The following is a 22,110-nucleotide window of genomic DNA, read 5'->3' on the forward strand; positions in this document are numbered from 1 at the left end:
TTTTTCCTCATCTCTTTGCTATTCTTTTTCTTTTGTGATTTTATGTGACTTTAACAAAATAAACCCTATTTAATCATAGTGTTTTTGTTTTTTTTAGGTTGTTATGGAGTTGATGGAGAGAGTGACTCTATTATGAGTTCAGCTTCTGAAAACTCCACTGAACCTTGGTTTTGTGATGCCTGTAAATGTGGTGTTTCTCCTAGCTGTGAACTGTGTCCTAATCAGGATGGAATTTTCAAGGAGACAGATGCTGGAAGGTTAATGTCCTAATTATGTTGGTTCATATGTTTGCTTTATAATGTGTCTGCCTTTGACTTCCCTGTTCTTCTGTTTATGATTATCCAGGTTACACACTTTCATTTGATTGCTTCTTTGTATCTTCTTGGCATAGAATAAATGACCAGTGGGATACAGATGGAGAAGGGTGAGAGGAAAGACCATTTATTGAGTACCTGCATTTGCCTTTACATCCATAATCTTATTTAATCTTAATAATTGACCCTATGATGAGGCAAGTGGTAACGTTTCTCATTTTATAGGTGTATAGTACCCAGGGCTCCGATTATTTAAATAACTTATTAGTTCAACACCACAAACTGGTGAATGGTCAATTTTGAACCTAGATCTGTATAATTTTATATCAGGAGATAGAACTTAATACAGTGATTTAAAAAGAAGTTTAGTATAAAGAATTTTTAAGCTGTGATAAAAGAGTCACTATAAGGTATAAAAAAACTCTAAAGGATGCTCTGGGCCTGAGGGAGATTATCCAAGGAATGACAAAATTGGAATGATGACCTCCTACCCTAGGTTGGGGTTCAGGCTTTGTTGGAGAAATTATAGTTAAACCCTACTGGATGGAGAGAAGTATGCTGGTTATAGCCTAGGCCAAATTTTGTCTTCAGTTCGTGGCAAGTAGGTGGCTGGGTACAGTCTGCAGGGAGAACTGGGACACTGGTTTGAAACCTGGAGAGTATGCTATCTGTGTTGAGAGGGCCATGGAAAAATGATCTTCATGTTGGGCCAGGGCTGTGAGGTCACTGAGGGACTGTGTATATAGCTGGGTCAGAGCACAGGAGGAAGTACTCCACCCATACCTGCTGAAAAGCCCCTCCGTTCTACGAGACCTCCTGCCATTGAGTTTATAGCTCCCTCTACCATTGAGCTTAGTGTTATGCTCACTCTGAGAAGAAATGCTGAAGAAATTCTGTCCATTATTGCAGAGTAGGTATCGAAGCATGCGTGAGAGGCAATTAAATCAATAAGTGGCACAAAGACCTGTGTTCTTTTTACTACATTCACACTCATGTTTGTTAACACATTTGAGCACTTGTCATCATAATGGTGTTGCCATCTTCCATGTTTTTTTTTTTTACAGGAGACTACCATCTAGGGTTGGTGACTAAAATTAAGAGTAATTTTCAACCTTTTGTATTTCGTGGAGATCACGCTCTGCCTCTTCCTCTCCAATATAAGGGGGGGGGGGTACTTAAATTTTTATTTTGTCACATAAGGATGTTTTAGTATTTTATTAAACATGCTTTATATTAAAAACAAGATTAACAGCAAAGCAACCTATATAAATTATCACCATCATTTCCTGTATTTTAACATAAAAAAACTAGGGTACATTATGTCCTAAAATAAAGGATAGGCTTTTAAATTTAATAAATTTTACTTTAGTAAAGTAAAACAAATTTTCTCTTATTTTTATCATTTTTGCCTCAATTGGTGGACTGATCCTTGAGAAATGTTGCCATACAAGATTGCTGGGATAGCGTAGAATCTACCATTGAATCTTGGAGAATCCCATGTGTTGATGTTCAGGACAAATGACCAAAGAATCTTACCTCTCCTTCCTTATTGTCTATCCAAAAATAAAATATATAACAAATGATTTGATGTATTGACATGAATCTGTGGTCTGTATCATAGGCATAGGCATTACTCTAAGTTGGGCCTGACAGTGGCCTAGTATTAGGGAGTTTAGTAAGCATTAAGTGCACCTTCAAGTTGGACTGTCTATTTTTGGATTCTAGTCTTTTTTTTTTTAATAGCTATAATTTTAGGCAAGTGATGTAACCTTTTTATGCCTCAGTTTCCTTAGCAGTGTTGAGAAGACTAAATGAGATGATCCATGAGAAACAACTAGCAGTTTCTGTAACATAATAAGTGGTCAGTAAATGTCTCCTTACTCTTACTACTGCCGTTACTGCTGCTACTAGTGCTTTCTTATTACCATTATTGCTCCACTTATTTTAGGTAATCATGGAGTATTAGCTCATGCATAGATTTTTTTTTTTTTTTTGGTAACTCTTCCAGTCCTGAGAATTGAAATTTTTGGTGATAAATTGTGGTGAATAAGTAAGGCAGTTTTGGAAAGACAGAACTTCCTTTTAGGGAAGAGAATTTATTTTACTGTTTTTCTTGTTAATAATTTAAAAGTTCTGTTAGGACACTGTCAAGTAGTGGTTACTTCATGCTATCATAATAGACAAAACAACTGGCAAAGTTGTTTCTGAATGAAGAAAACTGAGGCCTCTTTACCATTTAGGTTTACTGAGGGATTTTTTTTGGATACTGTGGACGTTACATAAGTAGACACTTCCTGTGATGGTGCAATCTGGCAAAAATTGTTTTATATACTATTTGAACACTTGTGCTAATGTCTACACTCGCCTGTAGGCTGTACTGGAAATTATAGGCCTTCACAGTATTTCCAAGGACGTAATACTAGTTTGATTAAAGGTATAAAAAGCCAAGAAAATTCAACAAGCCTTTTAGTATATGAGCTTCAAATGGAAAACAGGGAAAAAGAAAGAATATTGTATATAAAGAATAAAAAAGGTTTTGAAGTTCACTATCACATGAGATTAATTAGACTTTTTTCCTTCTATTCTTGATGGGAGCCACAAGTTCTACATAGAAAATGATGTGATTTAATGTAAGAAAACCAGTACATTCTTGTCATTAAATTTTTATTTTATATCTTATGGAGAGTAAGACTTATAAACCTGGCTGTGGGAAATTTTTTGGCATGCTCTCCTTTTTTATTTTTTATTTATAGTTTTACTATTTGTGGGTACATAGTAGATATGTATATTCGTGGGGTACATGAGATGTTTTGATACAGGCATGCAATGTGAAATAAGCACATCATGGAGAATGGGGTATCCATTTCTCAAACACTTGTCTTTTGAGTTACAAACAATCCAGTTACCCTCTTTAAGTTATTTTTAAGTGTACAATTTAGTTTTTCTTGACTGTAGTCACCCTGTTGTGCTATTAAACAGTAGGTCTTAGTCTTTCCACTTTTTCAACTCATTAACCATCTCCCACCTCCCCCCGCCATTTCGCCCTTTCCCTGCACTATCCTTCCCAATGTCTAGTAACCATCCTTCTCCTGTCTGTGTCCATGAGTTCAGTTGTTTGGTTTTTAGATCCCACAAATAAGTGAGAACATGTGATGTTTGTCTTGCTGTGCCTGGCTTATTTCACCTAACATAATGATCTCTAGTTCCACCCAAGTCGTTGCAAATGACTGGCTGTCATTCTTTTTTATGGCTTAGTACTCCATTGTGTATTGTGTACCACAATTTCTTTATCGGATTCATCTGTTGATGGAAACTTAGGTTGCTTCCAAATCTTAGCTATTGTAAACAGTGCTGCGACAAATATAGGAGTGCAGATATCTCTTTAATGTACTGATTTCCTTTCTTTCGGATGTATACCCAACAGTGCAATTGCTGGATTATATGGCAGCTCAATTTTTAGGAACCTCCAAAGTTTTCTTCATCATGGTTGTACTAATTTACATTTCATGCAACAGTGTACAAGGGTTCCCTTTTCTCCACATTCTTGCCAACATTTGTTATTGCCTGTCTTTTGGGTATAAGCTATTTTAACTGGGGTGAGATGATATTTCATGATAGTTTTGATTTGCATTTCTCTGACGATCAAGGATTTTGAGTCCCTTTTCATATGCTTGTTTTAGCATATGAGCTTCTTTTTATATGTCTTCTTTTGAGAAATGTCTATTCAAATCTTTTGTCTATTTTTAATCAGATTATTAGATTTTTTCCTGTGGAGTTATTTGAACTCCTTATATATTCTGGTTATTTATCCCATGTTAGTTGGGTAATTTGCAAATATTTTCTCCCATTCTGTGGGTTGTCTCTTCAGTTTGATGATGTATCCTTTGCCCAGCTTGTTGTGATCTTGCTTTTTAAAAAACCTGATATGATATCTTTTGTCTATTTTTGCTTTGGTTGCTTGTGCTTGTGGAGTCTCACTCAAGAAATTTTACCCAGAGCAATGTCCTGGAGTCCCCAATGTTTTCTTGTAGTATTTTCATAGTTTGAGGTCTTAGATTTAAGTCTTTAATCCATTTTGGTTTGATTTTTGTATATGGCAAGTGATGGGGTCTAGTTTCCTTCTTCTGCATATGGATATGCAGTTTTTCCAGCACCATTTGTTGAAGAAACTGTCTTTTCCCATATATATGTTCCTGGCACCTTTGTTAGGCACTAAGTTCACTTAGGTGCGTGGATTTGTTTCTCAATTCTGTATTCTGTTCCTTTGTTCTGTGTATTTGTTTTATGACAGTACCATGCTGTTTTGGTTACTGTAGGTTTGTGGTATAATTTGAAGTCAGGTAGTATGATTCTTCTTTGCTTAGGGTAGCTTTGGCTCTCCTGGGTCTTTTGTGGTTCCGTATACATTTTAGGATTATTTTTTCTATTTCTGTGAAGAATGTCATTGGTATTTTGATAGGGATTGCATTGAATCTGTAGATTGCTTTGGGTAGTATGGGCATTTTAACAATATTGATTCTTCCAGTTTGTGAACATGGAATATTTTTCCATTTTTTGGTGTCGTCTTCAATTTCTTTCATCAGTGTTTTATAGTTGTTATTATAGAAATCTTTTACTTCTTTAAGTTAATTCCTAGGTATTTAATCTTATGTGTGGCTATTGTAAATGCCATTACTTTTAAACTTTCTTTTTCAGATTATTCACTGTTGTCACATAGACATGCTCCTGATTTTTGTATGTTGCTTTTGTCTTTTGCAACTTTACTGAATTTATCGGTTCTAATAGTTTTCTTATGGAGTCTTTAGGTTTTTCCAAATACAACATTATATTACCTGCAAACAAGAATAATTTGACTTCTTTTTTTCCAATTTGGATGCCCTTTTTATCTTTCTGTTGTCTGATTGCCGGAAGCTAGGGCTTCCAGTACTATGTTGAATAACAGTGGTGACAGTGGGCATGCTTGTCGTGTTCCAGATCTTAGAGGAAAAGCTTACAGTTTTTCCCATTCAGTATGATACTAGCTGTGGGTCTGTCATATATCGCTTTTATTATGTTGAGGTATGTCTTTCTATCCCCTGTTTTTGGGGAGTTTTTATGATGAAGGGATGTTGAATTTTATTAAATGCTTTTTCAGCTTCAGTTGAAGTGATCATATGGTTTTTATCCTTCATCCTGTTGATGTGATGTATCATGTTGATTGATTTGCTTATGTTGAACCATCCTTGCAACCCAGGGATAAATCCTACTTGGTCATAATGATCTTTCTAATGTATTGTTAAATTAGGTTTGCTGGTATTTTGTTGAGGATCTTTGCGTCAATGTTCATCAGAGATACTGGCCTGTAGTTTTCTTTTTTTGATGTGCCTTTGGCTGGTTTTGGTATCAGAGTAACACTGGCCTCGTAGAATGAGTTTGGAAATACTCCCTCTTCCTCTATTTTTTGGAATAGTTTGAGTAAGATTGGTATTAGTTCTTTTTTAAGTATTTGGTAAAATTCAGCAGCGAAGCCATCAGGTCAAGCAGTCCCAGGCTTTTCTTTACTGGGAGACTTTATTATGGCTTCAATCTCGTTACTTGTTATTGGTCTGTACAGGCTTTGGATTTCTTCATGGTTCAATCTTGGTAGGTTGTATGTGTCTAGGAGTTCATCCATTTCTTTTAGATTTTCTAATTTATTGGCATATAGTTGCTCATAGTAGCTGCTAATGATCCTTTGAATTTCTGCAATATCAGTTATAATGTCTCCTTTTGTATTTCTAATTTTATTTACTTGTATCTTCTCTCTTTTTTCCTCAGCCTGGCTAAAGGTTTGTCAGTGTTGTTTACCTTTTCAAAATACTAACATTTTGTTTCATTGATCTTTTGTATATATTTTTTATTTCAATTTTATTTATTTCTGCTCTGATCTTTATTAATCTACTAATTTTGGGTTTGGTTTGCTCTTGCTTTCCTAGTTCTTTAAGATACATCATTGGATTGTTTATTTGAAGTTTTTTCTCTTTTGATGTAGGTACTTATAGCTATAAACCTCCCTCTTAGTAGGGCTTTTGCTCTATCCCATAGATTTTGGTATGTTGTGTTTCCATTACTATTCATCATACTCTTCTTCTTTATGTCCTTTGTTGGGTGTCCTCCCAGCTGTTCTGAAATGAAATATGGCTTTGAACTAAATTCCTTAATTTTTAAAAATAAGCTTTATGTTGCAATAAAAGGCAGCATTGACATCTTTATGTCTCAGTTCTTTCTTTTTTTTTTTTCCGATCAGACAGGCTAAAGTGTTCCCCAGGCTAAAGTGCAGTGGCACGATATTGGCTCACTGCAACCTCTGCCTCCTGGGCTCAGGTGATCCTCCCACTGAAGCTTCCTGAGTAGTGCAGGTTATAGGTGTGTGCCACCACACCAGGCTAATGTTTGTATTTTTCTGTAGAGACGAGGTTTCAACCTGCTGCCCAGGCTGGTCTTGAACTCCTGGGCTCAAGCAGTCCTCCCACCTCAGCCTTCCAAACTGTTAGGATTACTGTACCTGGCCAATTTTTTCTTTTTTTCTTGAGAGAACGTCTGGCTTTGTCACCCTGACTGGAGTGCAGTGGCATGATCTTGGCTCATTGTAAACCCCCGCCTCCTAGGCTCAAGCAGTCCTCCTACCTCAGCCTCCCAAGTAGCTGGGACTACAGGGGCATGCCACGACACCTGGCTAAATTTTTTATTTTTTGTAGCGATGGGGTTTCACCATGTTGCGCAGGCTGGTCTCAAACTCCTGAGCTTAAGTGATCCTCCTACCTCTGCCTCCCAAAGTGCTGGGATTACAGGCATGAGCCACTGTGCCCGACCACTTCTTTCTTTTTTTTTTCTTTAAAATTCTAGACTTAGTAAGTCTTAGTTCTGTCCCTTGCTAGACTTGTTATATTTGAAAATCAGTTAATCTTTCTGAAACCAATTCTTCATATGTAAATGAACAACCTCCTACTCAACAGAAGCTTTTAGGCTTTTTTTTCCTTGTAGTTACATTTCTTGAGTGAAGACAGTGAGCCACACTCTGCTGTAAGCACTTCACATACATCTTTATAACTTCCAAACTACCTTTATGGTGCTCTGTGCCTAGTAGACACTTATAATTGATTACTGAATGAAGGAATGAAAATAACGTACTTGACGTGAATTTGTTTTACATGCTGTAAAGGCATTACTGATACAGAGCACTTTAAACTCCAATTTTATTGATTAATATAGTTTTCATTCTTAAATGAGTCTTTTGAGAAGTATCATTCTACTTAGTCTGCTTTATTAAAATATATGAATTTACAATAATCTGTTAATAGTTTGTGCTAGGATGACAATTCTGACTGTTTTTTGGTGGTTTTATGTGATGCTTATTTCCTGTTCCTTTCCCCAGTCAACATCTGTCATAATAGCTTCAAGCAAAATTAATGGTAAAGTAACAAGGAAGATTTTTTTTAAATTGTAGATTTGTCTTAATTACAAAGTTATAAATAATGTGCATCTAAACAGATGAACAAGAAACTGTTTACAGCTGGTATTAAAAGGGACCATAGTTGTCTCGGCCGTGATTTTCATTGACTTTGATAGGTATTTTAATGAGGACTCAAGTTGGTATCCTCACATGAGTGGTTGGGAGAATGATATCCTTGTATGCCAGTCACATTGAAATGGCAGTTTAAATCTGTAGTACTTGTGTACTATATTTTAAGAAGGTCAGTATGAAGCAAGCAGCCAGCTGTTAGGTTTATCAAAGATAAACTCCTACAGAGTATAGCGACATTTATTACATCAGTGGAGCATGAAAAAACTGAACAAATTAAATTGAGAAAGCAGCTGCTTGTTGAAGATGTGTATCTTTATATTGAACTCCATAGGATGTATTTGGGAGGTTGGATTAAAACATTCTATCAAGAAAATCTCAAAACCTTGGCTTTTTTCCCCAATAAAAAAGATAATTTTTAAAAAAGATTTAGAACTATTTTTCCCAGTGCCTCTAGAGAATAATTTTTGGTCTTAGTCCTCTAAAACTCATAATGCACCACAAAACCCAGAACCATGTAGCATGCATAGCCTCTTAAGTTGTGATAAAGCAGAATTTGTTGTTAATATATTCACAGGGTTAATAGAGATTTGCTGCTGTGACCCTCTTTCTTACAAAAGTGCTAAGATCTACTGTTTAAATTTCAAAGTCAGTGATCCCACATTTTGTTTTGTTGTAAGCAAGCAGAAAGAGTGCCTAATATATTAAAAAAGGTTCAGAGCAGTTTTTAAAAAATGAAATTAGAAACAACTGCAATTTTTTTCAGTGTACTGAAACTCTGAGCATTCTTTGTTTTAGTCTTATAGCATCATTCAAACTTTAATAAATATTTATATTTGGGGCATATAAATTTTAGTATATAGATTGTATGGTAAACAGATAAGATGAATAAAAATGTGAATTGCTTATTCTGTACCTTTTCCCAGCAGTTTTAATCTGGAAAGGAAGTTAAAACTGTATACAAAAATTGTAAAATATGTCCTTAAAGATTATTACCCCAGCAGCTTTTGGAAAAGAATAATAAGAGAAATTTTACCTAATTACTGCAGAGTAAATTCACAGTTATTAAATTAGTATCCTTAATTCTCAAAGGGCTTGAAATAATGAATGTGACTACCTTTCCTTGCATATGAAAATGATGTTTTGTTTCATTTGAATAGTAGTTTTATGCAAATATTTAAGAATAGATAAGTGCAAAGTGCAGTGAGTGAATTTTAAGTGAAAGGCAATTATAGTTGTTAGCTCTCAGTTTTGGCTACGCTGCTGGAAAAGTAATTTCAGTCCCCTTTTTTGTAACTAAGTGTTATTCTGTAGGTGTTTCATATTTTTTAATGATGTGCCTGAGATTGGGAGATTTTAACATTTGATTACAGAATTCTCTTGGTAGTATTTTGAGATGGCAAGTGTTTTATATGTTTGTTTTGTGTGTGGGAATTTTATTAAAAGATTTGATAGCAAAATCATATCTTCTCTTCTTAGATGGGTTCATATTGTTTGTGCCCTGTATGTTCCTGGAGTAGCCTTTGGAGATATTGACAAATTACGACCAGTAACACTAACGGAAATGAACTATTCCAAATATGGTGCCAAGGTGAGACACAAAGCATTTTTGATTGCTTGAAAGAGAAAGGTTTTACTTGTTAGTTTACCTGGCTTTTTATTTGTATTATGTTGACTGCAGAAATGCTTACTAGGAATCATTCTATTTAGCACTAAATCATTTATTATTGATAGTAGTTTTCCTAGAAAGCCAATAATGTATAAATTCTTCTATACATTCTTAATTTAGAATAACGTATGAGGTAAAATGATAATTGGTACTACTACCATTTCCCTGGCACTGTTCACAATGCCTAATACATAGACCAAAACCTTATTTACAATTAGTTGGATCAAATATAAGCCTAATTTCTGACTTTACTTTTGAAGTGGAATTTGTCAAAATTATGAAAAAGAATATTAGAAGTGATCTTTGATGCTGTTATTGTAATTGTTTTGGGGCGTGCCGTTAACATGCCCTTAATAGATGGTGAACTTAATTGATATATGTTATGTGTGTTCTGACTGCTTCACCAACCTGGTGTTCCCCTATCTTTCTCCCTGACTTGGTTGGGGCCTCTCTGTTCGCTGAGACACAGTGAAATTGAAATTTGGCCAATTAGGGCTGGGTGTGGTGGCTCACACCTGTTATCCCAGCACTTCGGGAGGCCAAGGTGGGCAGATCACCTGAGGTTAGGAGTTCGAGACCAGCCTGGCCAACATGGCGAAACCTCGTCTCTACTAAAAATACAAAAAATTAGCTGGGCGTGGTGGCGCGTGCCTGTAATCCCAGCCACTCAGGAGGCTGAGGCAGGAGAATCGCTTGAACCCAGGAGGTGGAGGTTGCAGTGAGCTGAGATTGTGCCACGGCACTCCAGCCTGGGCGACAGAGTGAGACTCCATCTCAAAAAAACAGAAAAAGAAATTTGGCCAATTAATAATTCTACAGTGGCCTCTAAGTGTTCAAGTGAAAGGAAGAGTCATACATCTGTCACTTTAAATTAAAAGCTAGAAATGATTAAGCTTAGTGAGGAAGGCATGTCGAAAGCCTAGGTAGGCCAAAAGCTGGGCCTCTTCTGCCAAATAGCCAGTATGTCAGTGCAAAGGAAAAGCTCTTGAAGGAAATTAAAAGTGCTACTCCAGCAAACACATGAATGATAAGAAAGTGAAGCTGCCTTATTGCTGATAATGGAGAAAATTTTAATAGTAGGGATAGATCATAGCAGCCACAACATTCCCTTAAGCCAAAACCTCATCCAGAGCATGACCCTAACTGTTCAATATTGTGAAGGCTGAGAGAGGTGAGGAAGCTGCAGAAGAAAGGTTGAAAGGTAGCAGAGGTTGGTTCATGAGGTTTAAGGAAAGAAGCCATCTCCGTAATATAAAAGATGAAGAAGATGCAGCAGGTCCTGATGGAGAAGTTGCAGCAAGTTATTCAGAAGATTTAGCTAAGACAAGTGATGAAGATTCGTACATTCAACAAAGATTTTCAATGTAGGTGAAACAGTCTTCTATTGGAAGAAGATGCCATCTAGGACTTACCATAGCTAGAGAGGAGAAGTCACTGTCTGGCTTCTAAGGGCAGGCTGTCTCTCTTGTTTAGAGGTGAATGCAGCTGGTGACTTTAAGTTGAAGCCGGTGCTCCTTTAGTATTGTGAAAATCCTAGAGCCCTTAAGTATTATGTTAAATCTTCTCTGCCTGTGCTCTGTAAATGGAACAACAAAGCCTGTACACAGCACATCTGTGTACAGCATGGTTTACTGGATATTTTAAGCCCCTTGTTGAGACTTACTGCTCAGAAAAAAGATTCCTTTCAAAAGATTACTGCTTATCGACAGTGCACCTGGTCACCCAAGAGCTCTGATGAAGTACAAGGAGATTAATGTGTTTTCCTGCCTGCTGTCACAACAGCCATTCTGAAGCCCATGGATGAAGGAGTCATTTTGACTTTAAAGTCTGATTATTTAAGAAATACATTTCATAAGGCTATAGCTGCCATACGTAGTGATTCCTCTGATGGATCTGGGCAAAGTAAATTGAAAACCTTCTAGAAAGGAGTCACTTTTTTAGATGTCATTAAGAATATTTATGATTCATGGGAGGAGGTCAAAATATCCATATTAACAGGAGTTTGGAAGAATTTGATTGCAGCCTTCATGGATAACTTTGAAGGGGTTGAAGAATTCAGTGGAGGAAGTCACTGCAGATGTGGCAGAAATAACAAGATAACTAGAATTAGAAGTGTAGCCAAAGGTGACTGAACTGCTGCGATCTCATGATAAAAATTTGAACAGATGAGGAGTTACTTCTCATGGATGAGTGAAGAAAGTGGTTTCTCGAGTTGGAATCTACTCCTGGTGAAGATGCTATGAACATTGTTAAAATTACAACAAAAGACTTAGGATATTACATAAACTTGATTGATTAAGCAGCAAGAGGGTTTGAGAGGATTGACTCCAATTTTGAAGGAAGTTTTACCATGGGTAAAATGCTGTCAAATAGCATCACGTGCCACAGAGAAATCTTTCATAAAAGGAAGGATGAATCTATGCAGCAAACTTCATTGTTTTATTTTAAGAACTTGCCAGCCGGGCACGGTGGCTCACGCCTGTAATCCCAGCACTTTGGGAAGCCGAGGTGGGCGGATCATGAGGTCAGGAGATCAAGACCATCCCAGCTAACACGGTGAAACCCCGTCTCTACTAAAAAAATACAAAAAATTAGCCGGGCATGGTAGCAGGTGCCTGTAGTCTCAGCTACTTGGGAGGCTGAGGCAGGAGAATGGCGTGAACCCGGGAGGCAGAGCTTGCAGTGAGCCGAGATCGTGCCATTGCCCTCCAGCCTAGGTGACAGAGTGAGACTCCGTCTCAAAAAAAAAAAAAAAAGAAAAAGAAATTGCCAGGCTGGGTGCGGTGGCTCACGCCTGTAATCCTGACACTTTGGGAGGCCGAGTTGGGTGGGTCACCTGAGGTCAGGAGTTCGAGACCAGCCTGGCCAACGTGGCAAAACCCTGTATCTACTAAAAATAGAAAAATTAGCTGGGCGTGGTGGCACGTGCCTGTAACCCCAGCTACTCAGGAAGCTGAGGCAGGAGAATCACTTGAACACAGGAGGTGGAGGTTGCAGTGAGCCGAGATTGCACCACTGTACTCCAGCCTGGGTGACAGTGTGAGACTCCATCAAAAAAAAAAAAAAAAAAGAAGAGAAATTGCCACAGCCACTCCAACTTTCAGCAACCACCACCACCCCCATCCGTCAGTGGCCATCCACATCAAAGCAACATCTTTCACCAGCAAAAAGATTATGACTTGCTGAAGGCTCAAGTGATCATTAACATTTTTTAGCAATAAAGTATTTTTAAATTAATGTACTTAACATTTTAAAAATACATAATGTTATTATACATTTAACAGACTACAGGTAGTGTAAACCTAACTTGAAAATACATGGAGAAACTAAAAAATTGTCGTGATTTGTTTTATTGTGATACTTTATTGAAGTGGTCTGGAGCTGAACTTGGGTTATCTCTGATGTATGCTTGTAAATTTAACAGAGGTTATTTGAGCATTAACAGATGTATTTATTGGGCAGCACTTACAACTAGAAAAGGCTCAGAGATGCCCACTTCAATAGTGTGAGCAGTGGGCTTCTATTGGCTGAATGTGGAACCAAAGTAAGGAAATTACTTAATTGACTACAGCTGTGTTGTTTTTCTGTATGGGTATGATTTAGTAGAAAGTGTCCAGTTACATTATCTGATGTCTAGTTGGCTGTTGTGGTTAGTTGAAGCTTGTTTTTTTTTTTTTAAATTTAATTTATTACAAGGAATTTTTCTAAATTAAATTTCACCTTGTGTAAAGTTCCATGTACAGAAACAGGTCCAGGCTAATTTCCTCTTGCTTATTTTGCTTTAAGAAAACATCACTAGGAAACTGAGTTGAAAATTAGGTACTCTCTGGCTTCTCTGCAAAATCAGATACAATGTTGTAAATCATGACTGGGACAGCCTTCTAGACCACATTGTCTACTCATTTTCCAGTCTGAATTATGTTCTCCTGTGTTCTCAGTTGCTTAGTTCACTAGCATTTTAAATGATTCAGGCGACTGAGGAAGATTCTGTTTTCTTTGATAGATTGTTTTATAGTCTAAAAACGCTGTCAGGAATATTTTCCTTATATTCACTCTGAAATCCCGTGCTCAATTTCAACATATTACATGAAATTATCCAGATAATTATTCTAAACAGTATGTCTCTGTTCACAGTGTGGACATCCTTTAAATAATTTAATTTCTCTTTATCTCTCTCGCTCAATCTCATGTTTAGATTGCTATTTGCCAGTATATTATACCATTTATGTTCTACTGTTATTAGAGAAATTATATTAACTAGGCAGTAGGATGTCAGGATTTGACTATTGAAATTTTAAAATTTTCCTTGTATTTGTTTCCTTCTTATGTAGTTCACTTTGAATACTTATATTAAACAATTCTTTAATTGTTCATTGTCAGTCTTTCATAATTTAACATCTTTTTCTTTTATGAAGATTTCTGTTACCAGAGTAGTTTAAACTTTTAGACTAGCTAATTCCCCCTTTTTCTTTTAAGAGATAGTTAAAGGAATAAGAAAAAAATAAATCTGAGAGGACTTGGGGTAATTTCAACAGTTCATACCTTGGTTTTATAAATTTTCTCTTTTTATACAGAAAGAATGTACATAATTGACTGTGTTGTATATTACTACCAATTTCACCTGATTATTAACCTAAAATTACTTTTAGTTGTCTTAAAGATATTTAAAACATGCATGATTTCTAGGTTGTAATGCCTAGATTTTTTGTTGGATTTTCTCTGGTCTCTTGTTTCCTTTTCCAAGCAATTTTATATTGGTTAAGAATTAGTATAGCTTGATGGTGGGCTTTAAAGTAAGATTGTCCTGGTTTGAAGCTTTACATTTACTTTCTTTGTTATTTTTGGCAAGCAGATTTCTTAACTTGTCTTTAATTTCCTCATGTGTAAAATGGGAATAGTTATAGTACCTCTTCTTCATAGTAGTTGTGTTCAATGATTACATATATTTATACATATAGTCCTTGACTTATGATGGGTTTACATCCTGATAAATCCATTGTAAGTTTAAAATATTTTAAGTTGAAATTAATTTAATACACCTAACTTACTGAGCACAGCTTAGTGTTGCCTACCTTTAATATGCTTGGAACACTTACATTAGCCTACACTTGAACACAATCATCTGACACAAAACTTTATTTTATAATGAAATGTTAACTATCTCATGTAATTTATTGAATACTCTACTGAAAATGGAAAACAGAATGGTCGTATGGGTACTGAAAGTGTGGATTCTGCTGAGCGTGTATTGTTTTTGCAACATTGTAAAGTTAAAAAATTAGAAGTGGAACTATTGTAAACTGGGGACTGTCTGTATATGTAAAGTGCTTGGAATAGTGACTGGCACATAGTAAGTCCTCAAATAATTTTAATTATGGTTGTATTATTATTTATTATCATTAAATTAGTTGAATTTTAATTTATTTGAACCATATAGATAATTACTTTTTTTCATATAAACTCTTGGCTCGCCTATGATTATTGTTTGTACTGGTACATAATTGGTTCATTATTTGTATTTAGCATTTTAAATATTTAGTGGACACTTTGTATGAGAATGCAGTCTTTAGTCTGGAAATAAGTTTGCTTTGAGAATTTTTCTGTTACTTTGTTGTAGGAGTGTAGCTTTTGTGAAGACCCTCGCTTTGCTAGAACTGGGGTTTGCATTAGCTGTGATGCAGGGATGTGCAGAGCCTATTTCCATGTGACCTGTGCTCAAAAGGAAGGTCTGCTTTCAGAGGCAGCAGCGGAAGAGGTAGGTTTATTTAAACCCATAGTTGGTGAACATGTTCACAAGATATCTTTTGACTCTATGTCCTATAATAAGTGTAAATAATAAAAGAAAATTTAACATTTATTCTTAAAGTTCTTGCCAAGATCACTGTTCTAAAACTTTAAGAGTAAATGTCTATGAGTTTTGTCAGTTTTAAAGCTAGTCAGACGTTTAGAAAACATAATTTTTATAGTAAGATCTGACAGATAAAATGAAAGATAATCCAAGTTGTCTTAAAGCATTAAAATGTCGGCATTTCAGCCCCATGAATTATAGTTAAAAAAAAATAGCATATTTTATACAAGAATCGGAAACTGTATTTGGGTAACCTTGCTCTATTTTTCTTTAAATAAAATCATTACTGTGTCTTTAGTTACTATCTCTGTTACTATCTCTTTACTGTTACTTTTAATTCCATAATATTCCTTTCAGATTTATTGGCTTTACGTTAAAAAATCAGTTGTTTTCAGTGTTTGGGGACTGGTTAAGATTCGTTCAAGTATTCTGAGTTTAAAACTATTTTCATTACACTATAAAAATGTTACTTACTTTTCTGAACTCTGTTCTTTCATGAGTATTAGTGGAGACTTCCAGAGATTACATGCAGTATAATAGAACCCACCGAATATAGAAACAATTTTGAGAATCCAGCTACCTTTTTTTTATGTCAGTTATCTAGACATTAGTATGTAAAATGTAAAACAGTGCCACTCTCCTCACTCAATTTTTGTGTGTATGTGAATTGTATTTAGTAAAAGTGTATACTTCGGTAATGGACCCATTATTTAAAATAAATTAATGAATATTGCAAAAAATTTTCAGTTTTAATTTTTAATACGGTAACTGTCTGAAATATAACTCACATAAACCCTTTAGAGTCCTCAGTAATTTTTAAGAATGTTAACAAATTGTGAGCAGGTTCAGTTCATTCCTTAAGCTTACATAGTAATGAATGTTTATTTAGTAATTTTTATTGCATATTCATGATGGCTTTATGGTAATAGTCTAAGCCTCTCCTTGTTATGTTTTTTCTTTTATTGGGTAAATTTTGTTTATTGTGCTGAGATTTTATCTTAGTACATTTATTTCATTTCCAGAAAGTGAGCAAAGATAGTCTGATGAAGAAAATTTGTAGAAAAAAATTTGAAGGATATATTTTATGAATAAACAGATCTTATAGGAATTGTATTTTTGATACATGTAGCTGTTTTTGATACATATAGCTGTTCCAATCTCTTCATTTATATAGCTGTTCCAGTCTCTTGATTTTAAGGAGTTGTACTTTGATGAAGGCTACTGGATGAACAGTGAGCATCTTCTCAGCTACTAGGTAGACATAGAGTTATAATTATACGGTAAAGGTAGTCTGGATTCCTCATAGCTACAACTCAGGATGGTGGGCAAAAGTACGAGAGGGCAATCCAGGTAAGAGTTAGAGGACCAGATAAATACTACGTAAACACTTGGATCAGGGAATCTATAGGATAAGGTTAGTTGTCTACTTCTGGAAAACTTTGAGCTTTGCAGTTGGTAGGGTTCTTTTGGACCCAGTGGAGAGCTTTCTTTTTTACTATGGTAATTTGGATTCCTTTGCACAGCATCATATGTCATCATTTTTGGCAAGATGGCAGCTAATTAACAAAAATGTGTGAAGCAGCCATGTTTGGGACAGTGGGGTGTAATGGAGTTATGGGATTTGGAGAGTGCATCTCCGTCTAAAGGCATGCAAATTAAATGAAACTAAACATAATATTAAGCTACATAGTTTACATTCTGTGGTCTGTGTATCTTACCTATAAGCTAATTTGAGGAAATTTACAGGGAAACAGATACATTAGGATGTGAGAATTAGCCCTGAGGCATCTTCCTTGCCTTGCTGTGTCCCTTGATTAATTAGGTGGGAGCCCTGGATGCTGGAATAATAAAATGCAACTTTTCTCCCTATTCACTACCTTATTCAGTGTGCTGTTGTTTTGGGGGGAAATGATTTAAAGCATATTTACATATATATGTTACTGGTTTCTTGTTATAAACAGAATTAGAAAATTCTAAATGTTTTCTGAACGATATTTCAAAACCCAGGATATTGCATGAATCAATATTAATGAAGTTTGCATTTGACAGTAATCATTCTGTCTTGTCTATTTCTAGATGGTTGTACTTATGTACATAAGGATTTATGTAATGTAATAGCATTTAAAATTAAGAAACACATTTTAAACTAAAATAGATCTATGTTTGTGAGCATATCGTGCCTTCTATTTCCATTTTATACTCTTTAGACATTCTAGGGAACTTTTCAAAAGACTATATCAAGTTGGATTTACTACTTTTTCATGGTGGTTTTATATAGGCTGTTAAAAAAAAAGGTTGAAAAATAGAATAAACATATCAGTTTCATCTAATGACATTGTATACCTTTCTGTATTTTTTATGACTTTGTATAGCCTTCTGACATAGTCCTTTATCTCATTGGTGAGAATCCATATGACATTTCTATTCTTTTTCATCTACTTTGTGAATATTCCAGATTTATTAAGAATAGTCAGAGCATGTTATGACACAACATGCTTTATTAGAAGGATATTTAAAACCATGTTATGACACAACATCTTATTTTTAAAACTGAACTATAGGGCTGGGTGCAGTGGCTCATGCCTGTAATCTCAACACTTTGGGAGGCCAAGGCCAGAGGATTGCTTGAGGCCAGGAGTTTGAGGCCAGTTTGGGCAACATAGCAGGACCCCATCTCTACCAAAAAAAAAAAAAAAATTAGCTGGGTGTGATGGTGCCTGTAGTCTGAGCTACTAGAGAGGCCGAGGTGAGAGGATCACATATACCCGGGAGTTTGAGGCTGCACTGAACTATGTTCTCACCACTGCACTCAGCCTGGAGAACAGAGTGAAACCCTACCTCTAAAAATTTTAAATAAATAAGTAAAAAAATACTGAGCTATAACTGTGCAGGCTCAGTTATGCTGACTACAACTTATGTTACTATGTTTTACATTATATAGTCTAAAGTTACTTATAGTCCAAGTAAGCCATATGGTAGTTTCTTCAGTAATTAAAGTATAATTTGGTGCTATTGAACATTGCTGTACTCTGTTCTGTAGAAAATTATATTTGAAACAATATAAAACCGGGTGTGGTGGCACACACCTGTAATCCCAGTACTTTGGGAGGCCAAGCCAAGGAGGATCTCTTGAGGCTGGCCTCAAGAGGATTTTGAGATGAGCCTGGGCAACATAGCAAGACCCAATCTCTACACAAAATGTAAAAATTAGCCAGGTGTGGTGGTGTGTGCCTATAGTCCTAACTGCTCAGGAGGCTGAGGTGGGAGGATTGCTGAGCCCAGAAGTTCAAGATTTCATTCTGTTAGAGCATATATGGCTGAGGTGGGGTGGACAAGAATATTGATAGTGCATAATTAAGAAGATAAGTTTGATATGCCATTAGGTTATTATTGTATTTAAATGTTTCTGGTTTCAGTAAACACATCAATTTTACTATTAAGATACCAATAAAGCGTATGTACGTTCTTCAAATACACTGTTTTTACAAGTGCCAGGTAAGGTTCTCAATGTACAAGACTGAAGTTGTGTCTTCTTTCAGTTTATATAACTTTGATCTGCTATGTCAGTTTTACCCAGGGAGCTTTGTTTAAAAAAAAAAAAAAAAGATTTTAAGATTCTAGACCAAATCATGCCATCTAGAGGACCACAAGCTAAACTTAATCCATAGATGGATTTTGTTTGTTAGGAGTAGAGTTAAAAAAGAAAACCTTGAATTTAAATGACTTTAGATGGGGCATTCCAGTTTGCCACAGGCTCTAAGTTCTCACAGGCCCCAGAATTTACTAACTGCCTCTCATCATTCATTTTTGTCTTATATTTTTCTGGCATCTTTTAGGTCTCCTTCACCCATTTATGTTGACTGTTACTGCTTCTCAAGGCATTTGCATTTAAGGCCCTTGCCTCAGCTCTGCTAAGTCAGAATTTGCAGAGTTGGGCTCTAGTAACCTCTATTTAGAAATCTCTTTAAATGAATCTGATGACAGTCAGGTAATGGTTAAGGAAGATGGATCTTACATAGTGGACATAGGTCTTGGTTCAGCAACTTAACCTCTCTGGCTTTCAGTTTTCTATCCATAAAATTGATATTAAAATGGTAGAACCCACCTCATGTGGTAGTGGTGAAGGTTAAAGAGATAGCATATACAAAAGCACATGTGCCTATTTCATGGTAGATATTCAGAAACATGTTTTTCCCTTTCTGTCTTCCATTGGGAGTAGGATCTTGAAAGCTCCATTTCTCTAAGCAGGTTGAAGGGATATTCCATGTCAACCAATGCATTAATTAGGACACTATTTTGACTGGTTTAACAAAACCAAGTAACGAGTTGCTTAAACGAAGAAGAAGTTGAATTCACTCTAATATACAATTCCAGGCTGATTGGATACTGAGGAGAGTTTGGTTCCAGGGATCAGTTCCCTTCTTTCTTCTTGCTTCACCTTCCTGTAGTCTATTGCACTCTCCTACACAGTCAAAGATGGTTTATCACCATCTTGACTGGATTCTTCCTCATTGGAAGTAGCAAAGAGGACGTTAAGAGTAGGCAGCTTCCTTTCAAGGGCATGGTCTGGGCATTTCATACAACTTATTGGCCAGAACTTAAATCACATGGCCACATCTAGCTGTGGGGAGGCTGGATCAGATAGTTTCTAGCAGGGTAGCCATATGCCCAGTAAAAACTCATAGGGTTCTAGTACTAATGGGAAGAATGGATATTGTAAGACAGTTAGTAGTTTCTGCCATAGTAAGTATTGGTGTTTTTCTTAAGTCAGAGTCTTGGTCCAAATGCTTAACTCACTTATGCAAGCATGAATCCTATCTCTAATGACTCAATTTCAACCTCATTTACTTTGAAACATTAGAATAATTATCTAGATCTGGGTATTTGGGCTGAGGTTCGGTATAATCTTTATTTCCATTTAACATCTCTGTCACCAAGATTTAGAGCATGTCATGAGAAAGCAGCTGTTTGTATGTGTTAATGTAGTCTCCTAACTAAATTTTTGTATTTAATTTTTAAAGCTGTATGAAGTAATTGTAAGTAAACCCTGTTTTACTAATGTGGTAACTGAGGCCCAGATATGTTAAGCAATTTTTTGAAGTCCCATAGCCAGTAAATGACAGAGCCAAGATTTGTATCCAGGTTTTTATGTCTTCAAATTCTGTGATACACATTGCTGTACTGTGACATCTATAGATATCATACTACAGAATTGCCTCATATGCTTTTTTTTTTTAATATTAAGGACACACTAGATTTTTTTTTCTTTCTGTTCTTATATGTCTCTCCTCGGTAGTGTTGTCATTTCTCTTTGGGTTGTAAAACTCTACTTAGAGACACTTTTGACATAACTTAGAGAAAAACTAATAGCTTATGTTTACTGTTCCTTTTTGGGACAGACATAAAGAATGAACAGCCTGTTGTTTTGTTAGCAATTACATTGTAAATTACTTTTTTGTACTACATCTTTACAAGTTGTTTTTGATAGAATAAATATTCTTTTTTGTACCCTACTTTTTATGAATGAAAATGTACTGTTAGGCTATGAGAGAGCTGTAATTCCACTTGAGTTTTTAGGGAAAGAGTTAGGGGCATAACTTAAATTTTTTTATTGACAGGGCTTAGAATTTCTTAGTTCTATTTTTTTTTTTTTTTTTTTTTTTTTTTGAGACAGACTGTCGCTCTGTCACCCAGGCTGGAGTGCAGTGGCGCGATCTCGGTTAATTACAACATCTCCCTCCTGTATTCAAGCAATTCTCCTACCTCAGCCTCCTGAGTAGCTGGGATTACAGGCACATGCCACTGTGCCTGGCTAATTTTTGTACTTTTAGTAGAGACAGGGTTTTGCCATGTTGGCCAGGCTAGTCTCGAACTCCCAACCTCAAGTGATCTGCTTGCCTCGGTCTCCCAAAGTGCTGGGATTACAGGCATGTGCCACCACGCCTGGCCCTTAATTCTATTTTTATCCTCAGTAGAATCTGTCCATTGTTAGCCAGTTAGAAATGCCACACTTATCTTGTTGGCTAGTCGAATATTGTTGTTTTGCAGTATTAGTTTATGTATGCATAACTTTAATATTTAATGATTATTTCTACTTAAGATTATTAAAATCCTATTTGTTTTAAACAGCGACTTTTTAAAAAAATACAGCCGGCCTCCGTGTCTGTGGATTACACATTCTTAGATTCAACCAACTGCAGATCGAAAATGTTCGAAAAAAAAAAAGCGTAATAAAAAAGAATACAAATATAAAACCAATACAGTGTAACAACTATTTGCTCATTTACATTTGTGTATTAGGTATTATAAGTAATGTAGAGATTGCTTAAAATATGTGGGAGAATGCATGTAAACTAGATGCAAATACCACACCATTTAACATAAGACACTTGAGCATCCACAGATTTTGGTATCCTTGGGGGGTCCTGGAACCAGTCCCCCATGGATATTGAAGGGCTACTATACAAGTACACCCAAATAATACATTATATTTGATTTCAATATCTTTAAACCCGCAGGCCCTTTAAAGAAAAAAGTTGTTGGTAATTTGAAGTTGACATACAAGATCAAGTTTCTAAAGAAGTAATTTTCATCATTATGTACAAAAATTATTTTTGTAATTTATTAGATGTAACTAGCACTAGTAGATTCTTTGAAAAGGAAGTAATATTCTTTTGTGTTAGGTCTTTTATGACTCTTTGGAGTACAAATGTTCACTATTTTTCTGTGCTTTTTTTGT

The 22,110-nt window shown here is 35.8% G+C and overlaps 1 protein-coding gene across 13 annotated transcripts in view; it reads left to right on the top strand.

Moving 5' to 3' along the window:
• PHF14 (PHD finger protein 14) overlaps window positions 1–22,110 on the top strand; it is a 230,174-nt gene that overhangs the window by 72,597 nt on the left and 135,467 nt on the right. For all 13 annotated transcript variants that reach the window (XM_055115712.1, XM_055115713.1, XM_055115707.1 and 10 more), the window contains 3 exons: window positions 98–257; window positions 9,334–9,445; window positions 15,141–15,278. In XM_055115712.1, coding sequence (XP_054971687.1) covers window positions 98–257; window positions 9,334–9,445; window positions 15,141–15,278 — 410 coding nt within the window. The remainder of the gene's footprint in view (window positions 1–97; window positions 258–9,333; window positions 9,446–15,140; window positions 15,279–22,110) is intronic.

The sequence above is a fragment of the Pan paniscus genome, chromosome 6 (genome assembly GCF_029289425.2).
Source record: "Pan paniscus chromosome 6, NHGRI_mPanPan1-v2.0_pri, whole genome shotgun sequence".
Lineage (NCBI taxonomy): Eukaryota > Metazoa > Chordata > Mammalia > Primates > Hominidae > Pan > Pan paniscus.